The sequence below is a fragment of the Rhynchophorus ferrugineus genome, unplaced genomic scaffold, assembly GCF_030347505.1.
Source record: "Rhynchophorus ferrugineus isolate W39M unplaced genomic scaffold, kcgeb_rfMv2 rfM2, whole genome shotgun sequence".
NCBI classification, from domain to species: Eukaryota; Metazoa; Arthropoda; class Insecta; order Coleoptera; family Curculionidae; genus Rhynchophorus; species Rhynchophorus ferrugineus.
This window is the reverse complement of record NW_027472581.1, coordinates 35,819,278-35,832,378: the sequence shown is the minus strand read 5'-3', so window position 1 is coordinate 35,832,378 and position 13,101 is coordinate 35,819,278. Positions and strand designations below refer to the sequence as shown.

The window sequence follows — 13,101 nt, the reverse complement described above, 5'->3', positions numbered from 1 at the left end:
CATTCCTAGAGAAAATCAGCTGAAGTTGACAGCTGAAGTAAGATCTGTCAGTAAAAGCTAAAAATGTTCAACTCTCGTTAAAAATAAAGCTTGCGCAAAGTGATTTATCAGAGAACAAAAAGACTATAAAAATCGCATTGAAAGCCGCTAGAATAGAAATGTAGCGCTTTTAATTTTCGGCTATGCAGCATCACAAAGAACAGCAAGAAAATGTGACAAACCATTGCTTTAATCATTGTGTTTTTTCTTCTGTTGCATAAATATTGCTTTATTTGGAAGAAGATATGTCTGGGCAACAAAGCGCTGTAAGTACCCCTTGTAGGGTGGCAAAAACACCACCTAATTCATGTAAACAGGGACCCATGAAAGCAACTATACCAATGAGTGGAGTAGTAAAACCAACAAGTACAGTAAAAAGTGCAAGAAGTCCTACTATGGTAACATGTATATCACCCTCACTATCTTGGAGGAATAGAACATCTCCTGAGCAAGCTTCAGGTCAAAGGAGCCCGGGATCTTCTAGTTATAAAGGTTAGGAAGAATTAGCTTATCATTGTATTATAATTGTTAAACTTTATATATGTATATTACGATATTACTACATTTTCTTTGGCTGTATTTAATTTTAGGAAAATCAAAATATAGTGGGAGATCAGTGGAAGCAATGCGTAGGACAGCATCATTGGATACAATTTACCTCAAAGGACATTGGCCTAGGGATTCATGTTCTTGGGGTCACATGGGAACTCTTCAAATTGATAGAGCTACACAGGTAAGTTTTCGTTACATATTTTTATAATTTATTATTATTATATTCCCATCTAACTACATCAAATATTAGCCTAATTAATGAATATTGTCAGACAGATGAAGGTGATTGGTCAGAATCAAGAAAAATTCACTGTATATCAGAGGGTGAGGATAAATTTGATAAATTTGGTTTAAGACCAAAATTACGAGGAAATAAGGAATCAAGTAGTAGACATGTTTCTCCAGGTGATCATGTATCAAATACCAGTTCTCAAACATTGGCTTGTAAGTTTGACTTCTATGTAGTACAAATAATATAAACATTTTTTCCTCATTTAGCATGTATAATTTCACCAACTCTTAAAATAAATCCAGTAAACATATCTTTGAAGCCCATACCAAAACCTTCAATGCGTAGTTCAGTAGAAGGGTTAAATCAAGAGATAGAAAAAATTGTTCTTAGGACTGGCTCAGAAGGAAATTCAAGTGATAGGCATGTTTTGTTCAACATAATAATCATAAATAAAACTAATTTTATTTTAATTTCCTGCTATAGACCTGATCTACAACAGGCAACACCAGAAGGTCATAGAGCTCCACTGGCAGAATTATTAAGATATAAATCTCGATCAGTAAACACACAAACACCACAAGATTTCAGTCATTCTTCAGGTATATTAACTTTTTTAATACGTATGTAATTTTAGTACTTGATTATCATTATTTGTATTAAGTTGATGGTATTTAAAGGAGGTTCTTCGAGATGTTCATTATCACCTTCATTGGTAAGAAGATGGTCAAGAGATTCGACATCAAGTGATGAAGGTTACTTTTATTAAACACAGATATATTAGAACTTTTTTAATTTTCTGATTCCCTGCATGTAAATACAGTTAATACATATATCATTTTGAATTTAGAATGGAGATATTAGTGGCCATTTGCCCTGTTGTTGCACTCAAAATAAATATTTGTACCATGTAGATTTATTTAATGCAGAATATACATGGTTTCACAATTAAACATTGATTTTTATAAAATATATACTTTTGACATCATTGGAAAACCATGTATACAAATCTTGGACATAATTGATCATTATATTTTTTTATGCAGGTGACAGTCATGGTTCCAGCCCAGATAATGAAGCTAGCAAGCTTGGTACTTCACCACACATCAACAAGTTCTTAGCTAGAGAACCACCAGATGGTTGTGAAAAGGTATTTTGTAAATAATATTACTATCCTTATCATTCTAAATAAAATATTTACTTCTGGAATGATCTTGATACAGTATAATTATCTTTACAATTATATTTGGAAAAACAGATTAATTTTCAAATAACTCCAAATTAATTTTTAGTTTTTTTTTCTATAAATTCAAATAAATATTTTCGTTTTTGTCCAGAAAATATATCCTTGTTCATCAAGAGTACAACAGTACTGTTGAGAGTTTAATAGGAAAAATAAAGCTTGCGACAAATACAAATATTTGATTTGAAGAACCTGAGGTAATCAATTCCTCGTCATGCATAATAACACCTTTCGCGCGCTTGTTGCACAAGTTGACGAATTTACATCATAAAATATTTAACTGTCTAGCAGCTCAAAATTAATGATTATAGATTATAGAACGCTTACTGGTCTTTGGACTGTTTGGAAAAGAACCTTTTTCGGAAAAATCATATCTTTAGAGTTAGAATGGCCTAACGCCATAGAGTCAACGCCAAATTAACAAGCATAGCTGCAATATTTAGAAAGCACCAGCCTTCCTCACGAGCCTCACCAGGCGGCATAAAATGAATGACATTGTCGTTTCAACAAGCCGGCACTAGGTGTCACGTGGTGGACGCCACGATTTTATAATCCATACATAATAACCCAAATGAATCTTTGAAATAATAAAATTATTTAAATTATTTCATGTTTCCAGGTTAGATTAAAATCTTTGGATGAGAAAACTAATATTCTGCTAGAACACGCTCCTCAACCTAGCTCATTTAAACTGAAGCCGAGTTTAGGTTCAGCATTTAAAATTTTACAACCTAAACTTAGCCCTAGTGAAGAACAACTAGAACCCACAAACCCTCAGGATATCCCTTCAAATAAGTAAGTAAAATGAGTTGACACATAGTAATGAAACAGACTTTGCAGTATTATTTCTGAACTTTTTCGAAACTATTATGTTTCGCATGTGTTAATTTTGTAGCAGGTCCCACACATTTAAATTAAGCAGTTAGGCCAAATTCTAAGATTTAAATACTTAGAATTTGACTATATTATTTTTTGCAATATATGAATATATATTAATAATACAATATGCCTAAATAAAATGTTTATTTATATTTTTACATAACATCATGAAAAATCTGTGTTATTGGCATTAATGTATTTATTCAGGCATGTTATATTAAGACTAGTTCTGCTAAATATGATTTATTTCCGTAAATACTTGTGTAGTAATAACTGTTTTGATATTTTATATATAATGAATCTTACAATTATTCTGTTACAATGATGTGTTTAGTTTTCATGTAAAGTGGATTAGAAATGCCTAAGAAACCACTCTAACCTCATCACTAATACCTATCTTTAAAAAAAAAACGATTTCTGGTATTTCTAGGTATATCGGGCCATTTTGAATAATGCACAGTTTTATCCTTAGTCTGTATAGACGATTAAGTTACGCAATTTGTTGAAGTACTTCAAATATAAATTTCCCATATTTTTTTACGGGTTAACGCTGTGTATTATATGTACATATATTAAAATAAAAGTTACTTTGTAATATTTTTAGTGCTGAGGATGTGTTTAGTTTTTACAGACCAATAATGAAATAGGTAAGGACTTATATTGTCTATCGAGTGTGAATATATTTATACTATCCACTGAAAATGGTGATAATTATTGGAATACAGGTTAGTAAAATTGCACGTCAAACCATTTAACCAAAGATATACATATATTTACTGTGTCGTAGTTTTGTTTGATGAATTTTACAAGTATGACATGTTAGTTTATATTTTGTTAAATAAAATATCTTTGTAAACTTTGACATGCTAATTGAACTATCCTGTTAAATTGGCGTTCGAACTGAAAGTTTATGTTAGAATACTGTGTTTTTGTTGCAAAAAATGTGCCTTTCGAAAACTATCAATTTTTTGTAGACTGTTATTTTTGTCTGTACTTAATTTTATGAACAAAATCGAATTTGATATTCTAATAGTTCAATTCAGTTTAATTTCACCTTATAGTCTTTTGTCTACATTCAACTTATTAAGTGCAATTTAATTTGTACATACTCTTGATAAATGTAGACATTAGACTTTATTATATAAAAATGGTTACAGGGTGAAAATATTGTGATGTCAGTTATCTCCCAAAGTTGAAACCAAATAAGCCAAAAGACTTGGAAAACAGGGTGTATTTTTTAAAATAAATAAATATTCCCTTAGGATAAAAATGTGTTCATAAGAATAACTATGTGAAAAGACTTAAGTATACATGGAGATTTCGTGAATTGGGTGGATCTTAAACTAAAAATTATTACAAAGTAACTTATCCTTACAGGGTTAGAAATTGTAGATTCATTTAAAACATATTGATTTACTAATTTAAAAAATATTTCATTCTTGACCCTGTTAGGATTAAACATGTAAATATTTTTAAAAATAATAGTAATAATAAACTACACTTAGAACACCTGTGTATGTTTTCCATGGTATTGACATTCCCCTTTCGATATAATTTTAATGTCTTGTGATTTTCATGTAGGAGGGACTGCAAGAAAGCTGTGATTTTTTTGTAAGATGAGTAACAATTGTGTTTAAAACATTTTAATTCATGTTCGATTTCTAAAAGGAATAACCTCTGTTTCATAATTAGTACTTTATGTAAACCATTTATTATATTAAACCATGTAGTTTTTATATTATTGTAATTGAAGTAGAAATTTTTAATAATTTGCATTGTTACATTTTTGTAAAATATTTTTTGAAACATTTCTGTATGTTAAAAACATATCCAATAAAAGGTGAGACTGAAATAATTATGTTATTCCCCATCGCAAAAGTACATGAAAAAGAAAAACTGACATGAAAACCTCTGAACAAATAACGTCATATCATAATCTCTTGAATCTTCTTATATTATATTCGAATAGTTACGTGTGTTCCATGTGTACATGTACATACTAATGTGTATGTACATGACTGTACTGTGAACATTTTTGTAGGTATATAAAGATTACTAATGGTGGATTATTAATAATTCTAGTATATTATATAATAAGCATTGTAATTTAAAAATAACGATATATATAAAAATAATATATGTTAAAAAAATATCATCCGTCCTATACATACACGTGCGCGCTTACCTTTATCCTCAGTATTCAGTTTAGATTTTAAATTCATGCCCATAGATAATTATTAGTACTATATTTGTTATCTGATACAAATGAACGGTCTAACTTTACGCGGGTATTAAAATAATACATATTTTCTGATTTTAATAATTTTATTAGGTACGAACATCGTACAGCAGATATATAAAAAATACATACTAATGACTAGAAAACAAAAACAATTTGTACAAAAAACGCATGCGCTATACAAAAACATTTACTTTTTAAGTACTATTAAAAAGTAACTTGGCAGCTTAACAATTAAGAAACTAATTATGCAAAGATTTACCTTTAAATAATAAAAGTAACTTTGCGACAACTTAACAGGTTTTAAGGCAGTAACGAAAAATCAGTATTTGAGGTTTTAAGCTTACATAAATTATATAGGGCGCATATAGTAATTAGTAGATATTAATAAGCGCTTTCAATGTGATTTACTTTGTTTTTTTTTTAATTTGAAAAACCTTTGATCAGTATTGTTGCGTGTAAGTTTATAAAAATGTACAACATCAAATCATCAAACTGTTCTTAAATTAGAAATAAGTAACAAAATAAATTATCTATACAATTTTAAATCTCGTTAAAGTAAAATATATATATAAAATGCTTCCTAAAAATAGAATAAATAAAATTTCAGTCCTTAAACAGGAAACATTATTCTAATAAACCGCTAAATTAATTATTACTTTTAAATGTTAGTTTAGAGTGTTAAATTTCACAAGCCCTGGTTCTGATATATACACTATCAAACTTACCAGTACCGATATTTTTTAATGCAATTATTTCCCAGATCAACTACAATAACGTGATGATCATTGGTAACCGCGCAGCCGTTTGGTCTTTTTAGCTTAGAATCATATGAATCAATGTACTGATTTATAGTTTTATCGTTTGAACATAAGACCTGAAGGTAACTGCGACCTTTTTGTTCTGTTCTACTGGCTATAATTCTATTATCTTGATCGACGACTATTCCACCATATCTTCCTTTTCCTAGAAAAAAGAAACATATATTGAGAATGTTTTTTTCATGAAGTCTATAATAAGGGCATTTGAAATGGAGACTCCTGAAGATAACTTTAGAGCCCAAAAAGAGAAATCTGCTGAGAGCTGTGCAGGATCATTAAAGATTGGGTGTTTATGGTCATAATTGTATAAATGAATATCAGTGTTAAAGTTGAATCTTGTCCTGAACAGTCAATTGTTAAGCACACACAGTTAGTCTTAAATCCATCGACCTATATATCCTATATCATGAAGCTCGATACTTGAGTTCCACATGAATTGGCTATAAAAAAAACTATGAATTTGCATTTTAAAGTAGTTACTAAAATGAACCAATTAAAAATGGATCATGTTATACAAAGTACGAAAAAATCTAGTCGAAATCAGGAGAAGTTTCAAAAAAGATTTGCAAAAGAAGATGATGGTAAGGGTTTGATGGGATTGGAAATTAATTCTTCATTATAAGCTAATTGAACCTGGTCAAGCCATTAATTCGACTCTACTGTCAACAACTAAAGCAGGCGATTAAAAAAGACTGAATTGATCAATAAGAAAGGTTTTGTCTGATTTCACAACACTAAATAACATACTTTTTAGAAACTCAGTCATTCTTATCAATCAAACAATTGGTGTTTGAAATTTTTACGAATAAATTCGCTTTGAAAAACAAACCAAAATGACTTCTCCAACTCATCATCTTCCAGTTTTAAGCAAATTTTCTGCAAAATGATTTTAAAAGAAAATACATTCTATATTTCTATACTTTATTATTTTAATGCATTTGTGATCATTTTTAGAAAATTATAATAATAAAAAAAATTTAATGTAGCAAATATCGAAAAATCTGTATTTAATTAACAATAACAGTGTATAGTATATATGAATAACTGTACTAAATGGTTGTGTCTAAAATGGTTTAATAGTAAAAGTAAACATACCTTTTCCTTCATCATAAACAATCTCCATAAAATCACCTTTAGCAGAAAACATCTGAACTCTTGAATCAGCTACAAAAATTTCGCCAGTTGGGCCAACTGCCACTGAAGATATTAAACAAAATGTTCCTTTTTTTCCCACCTAAGTAAATATAAATATGTAATTGATTATTTGAGTCCTATACGCTAACATACCTGGAATAATATTTTTCCTTCTTCATCGAAAACAAAAACACAACTCATTCCATTATCAGCAACTAAAAGATGGCCGTAACTTTTATCTACAGCAACATCTATTGGTTCTTGAAAAGCATTGTAAGTAAATGATTTGATTGTTTCGCCATCATTATCCATTTCAGTCACTACTTTGCTACGCCAATTTACGACAACTAAACCGTTATTCGAAATAGCAATTCCTAAATCAAGACAAATAATTAAAATATTTTTTTCAATCTTTTTGTGTCAAAATACCTGTACAACTTCTTCCTAAGAGGCCTTCGTTAGTTACATGCTTAATACATTCAAACTGTTCGTTAAGAACTTTTATTCTAGAATTACCAGTATCTAAAACATATATGGTTTGATCTTTTTCATCTATTGCTATAGCAACAGGTTGATTGAACTCGTCCTATAAAAATGATGAAAGTGAATGCGTTACTACCCCACATCACTACATTACTTACTTTTGCGCTACCTCTACTTCCATAGATTGCAACTGGATTATTGTGTTCTAAAACATCGAAATATAATGGATTATCCTTTATTGGACGATCGATCACAGATATTTTGACACCATATCTATCAGAATCATAGTTGTTACATTTATTTTGTTTTGTTACAGTTATAGTTACCTTCCCGGTTTTCGAGCACGAAAATATATTTTATAAGTGCCATCTTCACAGTCTTGAATTCGAAGAGGTAATAACGATTCTACACTTTGATCCGTCGTTACCTGAAAGTATATTGTTTCTATGTTTATTGTATATTAGAGCTTTGGATATGTTATTGCTGTTTTCATAAAGATTAACGGTTGATTTTTATAAAATTCAAAAAAAACATGTGACGAATTATTTTCTATCTATAACTTCTATTTTTCCACCGTTCTCGGACCTTTTATTTTAGAATATGTTTGTTGAAGAGCTAATAACTTTCCCACGGATTTCTCCGGAAAAGAGCAATAAAACTTATATAAGCCTCTTACCTCGCAATATTAACATTAGCAAACATATTTTTCTGTATAATACTCACTAACGAAATTTCTGCTTGTATTGGATCACCGCCAGTTTTTCTTGAATTTCCATGGTAATCTACAGTTGTGAGTGTTATAGAACTTTCAATTCCAGCAATAATACTCTCTTCAACTTGGGCAGTACATAAACTTGGAAACGTAGTACTAGTACGTACTTTTCCTATATATATCATCAAATCAATAAGCGCGAATGAAATATTTTATTTTGTATCTACCTAAAATTCCTAAGTGCTGTTGAATTTGATCCAAGCTGTCGTTAAGAGTGAAATCACATTTAAGAAAAGAATTTTCTCTTGGTTCTCCTAAACTAAATGCCGTATCTAATTTCTCCGTTAATATTTCAATCTTCTGAGTTATGTTTCTAACTTCCACTTGATATTGAAGTCCATGACATTCTTGCTCCACCTAGTGAAAATATACTAGAATTTCTCTATTTAACATTACACTTTATTACCTTGTTCTTTTCATTTTCAATCAACCCATGTTGTTCCTCCAAAACTCTTTTCTTTTCGTTACACATCTGATTAACCTGATCTATCATTTCCTGTTTTCTTTTATCTATTGCCTCTTGAATTTGTTGGAATGTTGATTCGATGTGCTCTATGCATTTATCTTTTGCATTAGTTAATTTGTTTAACTCCGCTGTTACTCCCTCTTGCGCTTGAGTTAACTATAAAATGAAACAATTAAATATTTTAAATCGTTATATACAATATATTATATTCAAAACGCTTACTTTTGAGATACATTCATTAGCTTTATATAATAGGATTTCTGACATACGTTTAATAGCAATTGAAAACGGTATAATAGTATGCTCGCAACTATTCGTACTGTCATTGTGAGACCCTCCAGTGCATAAAGTGCAAAACACTGTGTCACAAGTTTCACAAAATAACAATTCCTGATTTATATGAACTGAGCATTTTGGGATAACCTACAATTAAAATTATATATTAATTTAAGGTTCACTTTGTTTAATAATAGCAAATAATAAACTATGTAACATATTAATAAGTATTAATTTAATATAATCAATTTAATAAGTCAATTATTATTAAAATTTGTTTTGCAGTTTTCAATATACTAATAGAATTATCTAGTTACTCCACAATATGTTATTGTGTCGATTGGGATCTATCCTTGAATCATAAATCCAATATTTGTAATTTCAGGAATATTTATTTGTTTTCTCATTTTAGTTCCACAGACTGTTAAAATTTTAAAAATATTTTTGAAACTAAATAATCATTACAGATCCTTAAGGGAATTATAAGCCTGTACAGTGAATATTTTAAATTAGTATCTGAAAAATACTGAATATATTGATCTTTCTATATATTGCTAATGCTCTTTTGCAAGGTAAAATATATATTATAGTTGAAAATAATGGAGGTATCGTTTAAACAAAATATTTTATAAACACTAGTATCTTATATCTATTTTTAAAAAATGTAAGTTCCCAATGGACATTTTGCATAAGTACATTTAATGTTGAAAAACGGAACTATGCAATAAAATCGCTAATAGTTTGATGTGAAGTGGTTCTTCATAAAGTGGAGATGGTCTAACATTTAACCAAGATTTTTTAGCATAAGCATATTAAGCCAAACTATACTGATTTTTTCGAGGATTTTTAATCCTGAAAATAGAAAAGTATAATAAGAATAGTATAGTATAATCTTTAGTATTTCTTGCCTGTTTATTGGTTCAAAATGAAAAATATTATTTTTTCTTCAGCTTATGTCAATCTTTTGAAAGATTCTATTGTAACTTTTCTAATACTTGTTTAGTTTCGCTTTTTTTTTCATTTTAATCTTATTATTTACACATACTTCACATCACAATATTTTTAAAATTATTCTATATATCATATGTATCAACTAACGCAGATTTGTTATGCAGAATACAAATTACCAATTACCAGTAAAAGATTAATTTCCTTTCATGAATGCTAAATTTTTAAATGTAGTATCAGACAAATAGTCTTTCGTTGAAGAATGAATAAAACCTAAATAAGTCATTTTTAATTTTGATTTATTTCTCTAAGCTACACTATTTCGTAAAGATAGTTCCATCTTCTGGGATAGAGATATATTAACTAATGCCCAAGACACTCTTTTATGAGTTCAGCCGATTTGGGCCTTCTGGCAAATTCCATAACAAAGCGTATTTAGCAATTGCTCTTTAGATAACACTGCTAAAACGAGAATCTTTGATGAATTTCTTCATATTTAAAATATCAAATACAAATTATATTTTTAAGAACCAACTGAATTACAAATGCCGAATATGTATTTGTATTTCAATTACGTATTTTAACATGAAAATACTGCCCAACACAGCTTGTGACAATGTTATATATAACATTTTGTATTCTAAATTAGATATAATTCAAGAAAAACCTGCGCGCCTAAATATTTTATATAATTTAGTCGAGCTAATGCTCTTACTAGGACAATATATACGGCATGACGTTATTTTATTATCAGAGTGTGTGTGTGCAATGTTTTTACCAATAACATTGATTCTGAGTGACCTTCACAACTTCCATAGATGCTTCCACAATTAAAATCTTGGTAGTGTAATCTAGGTGGTAATTCTTTACCTGAGACACAATTTTCAATTCACAATAAATACTTTAATGATAATGTACATAATAGCAAATGTAATTATATTAAAACCGTTAGCTGACAATTGAAATGAAAACACTCTTCTTATGAATTGTGATTCAGAAAGCATAAACCGTTATTACCTCTCTTCTCTGTCTTGACATTAAATCCAATAGTTGATTAACTAAAAACGAGGGGGGTAAAGCACTGACGCCACCTCTTGGAATTGTAATTAGTTCCCTGCAAATCGGACATCGAAATGTCCCGGTATCACGAGTTTGAGACGCTGCAATTCTGGTGAGACAATGCAGACAAACAGTGTGTGAGCACTGTAATAATTTTGGTGTGTGTTCATTACCATCGTACATGCCTGAAATAAAAGATACATTACCGTTAAATATAAGAAGAATTACGGAAATGCATAAGAGTTAAAACAATGATGATGGTAGTAGAGCTATCGTTTGAGAATGATGTCAGGTTAAATTTGATGTGCATGTTAAACACTTAAAACAAATGGAAATGTGAGAATGTTATTGATAACATTTACATTAAATGGTCATGAGGTGAATGCTAAACTACGTTAGATTGCAAAATTAAAATAAAAATAAAAACGCACCGCTCCAAACGCTATCTGTAACAACAAAAACAAAAAATATTAATTTTGGACAGCGGCTTTTCAATACCGAAATTTCTATTATTATCTTATAAGTCCTATTAATTCCCTTTTCTTAATTTGACATTTCATTAAATATAAAGGTTATCAACTATTTTACAATTAATGATTTATAAGAAGGTTTATAAACTGTATAAAGATGTTTTCAGATTAATTAGATGTCTTTAGATAAACTCTATTAGCTTTATTCTAAATATTATATTAAATATTTATATACATATATTGATTTAGCTTAAATGATTGGAATGTTCCATTAGAAGATAAAGTTCAAAAATAATTAATTATATAAATATAAGATATTTGTTATCAAAACTACTTTTGTAAGGCATATAAATATTAAATCTTAGAAAAAAAAATTTGAAATTATTAATAAAAGTTACAAGAACGTTTATTAAATATATAAAGATGTTTTCAAATTAATGAGATATTTTTAGATAATATATATAATATATATTGATTAAAATATAATTAGGACAAATAATTAATTATATAAATATAAGATATTTGTTATCAAAATTTCTTTTATAAAGCCTATAAATATTGATTTTTAGAAGAAAATAATTTGAAATTGTTAATCAAATGTTATTTTGACAATTTTCACTAATAATTGCTAATATACAGTACCGATCATATATGGGGAATTTTAAAACGTTTGTATTATCAGCCTTGTCGATTTAAGAAAATTCGAAAATAATATGGTATATTAACACTTGGTTATCAAACCTTTATTTGTATTAATATTGGACATTTTCGCCGAATCGATTCAATTTAAATTTAACTAAAATATAATTGGCAGTATTAACGCCACTTAAGCCTTACTGTGGTTTTAGTAAAACAATTTTCGTTGAAAGACAATACATTGTTTTACAAGTCGATGAAAACGAAGGTCAACTTGCGCTTCTAACAGTTTTGCCATTCATCCACATCCAGTATCAAATAAAGAAGTGAATGTCGAAGTTGAAGCAAATGGTAATAGTTATATACCACTGAATTGATTGTATTAGCTCCTGAAGGAAATAAAATTGAATCTTGTCCAAAATTTGTGTTGTATTAATCATGCCCGGGACTTATTGAATGATGACAGAATAGATATATTCGAAATAATATTCAGATAAATAAGAATTAATCTATTTCTTGTTCTAGTTGTAATATTGTAAGAGTTTCTCTAATCCAATATATGATCGGTATTGCTTTTAATTTGTAAAAATAAATAAAAACTTCGGCAAATAAAACATAAAAATTATTAATGCCTTGATATTTGTTTACTACTGTGAGAATAAATAAATAATATAATTCTAGCATATATAAGTAAACAAATTAAAGGATATGATTTTGGTATTTGATGAAAACTTTCTAAAGGTTATTCTACAACAGAGGTATATATAGACAGAGGTTCACTAATATTATAGTCAAGATTTATATATACTTGACACTAAAATAATGATTCAAAATCTGTTTTATTAAATTTGATTA

The 13,101-nt window shown here is 28.6% G+C and overlaps 2 protein-coding genes across 9 annotated transcripts in view; one reads left to right on the top strand and one right to left on the bottom strand.

Moving 5' to 3' along the window:
- Nucleotide 1: 1 nt before the first annotated feature.
- LOC143190747 (protein FAM117B) overlaps nucleotides 2-13,101 on the top strand; it is a 79,762-nt gene continuing 66,662 nt past the window's right edge. For all 3 annotated transcript variants that reach the window (XM_076395295.1, XM_076395296.1, XM_076395297.1), the window contains exons 1-7: nucleotides 2-531; nucleotides 630-772; nucleotides 864-1,035; nucleotides 1,090-1,243; nucleotides 1,307-1,422; nucleotides 1,867-1,970; nucleotides 2,683-2,858. In XM_076395295.1, the coding sequence (XP_076251410.1) occupies nucleotides 285-531; nucleotides 630-772; nucleotides 864-1,035; nucleotides 1,090-1,243; nucleotides 1,307-1,422; nucleotides 1,867-1,970; nucleotides 2,683-2,858 (1,112 nt within the window). In that variant the 5' untranslated portion in view covers nucleotides 2-284. The remainder of the gene's footprint in view (nucleotides 532-629; nucleotides 773-863; nucleotides 1,036-1,089; nucleotides 1,244-1,306; nucleotides 1,423-1,866; nucleotides 1,971-2,682; nucleotides 2,859-13,101) is intronic.
- Nucleotides 5,249-13,101, bottom strand: part of LOC143190739 (tripartite motif-containing protein 2) — a 130,050-nt gene continuing 122,197 nt past the window's right edge. For 3 of the 6 annotated variants that reach the window (XM_076395278.1, XM_076395281.1, XM_076395277.1), the window contains 12 exons: nucleotides 11,572-11,586; nucleotides 11,099-11,325; nucleotides 9,080-9,280; nucleotides 8,798-9,013; nucleotides 8,559-8,748; nucleotides 8,343-8,503; nucleotides 7,946-8,046; nucleotides 7,778-7,892; nucleotides 7,566-7,722; nucleotides 7,290-7,510; nucleotides 7,098-7,236; nucleotides 5,249-6,147 (listed from right to left, as the gene is read on the bottom strand). In XM_076395278.1, the coding sequence (XP_076251393.1) occupies nucleotides 5,906-6,147; nucleotides 7,098-7,236; nucleotides 7,290-7,510; nucleotides 7,566-7,722; nucleotides 7,778-7,892; nucleotides 7,946-8,046; nucleotides 8,343-8,503; nucleotides 8,559-8,748; nucleotides 8,798-9,013; nucleotides 9,080-9,280; nucleotides 11,099-11,325; nucleotides 11,572-11,586 (1,985 nt within the window). In that variant the 3' untranslated portion in view covers nucleotides 5,249-5,905. The remainder of the gene's footprint in view (nucleotides 6,148-7,097; nucleotides 7,237-7,289; nucleotides 7,511-7,565; nucleotides 7,723-7,777; nucleotides 7,893-7,945; nucleotides 8,047-8,342; nucleotides 8,504-8,558; nucleotides 8,749-8,797; nucleotides 9,014-9,079; nucleotides 9,281-11,098; nucleotides 11,326-11,571; nucleotides 11,587-13,101) is intronic. The other 3 variants (XM_076395280.1, XM_076395279.1, XM_076395282.1) reach the window with 1 other exon arrangement.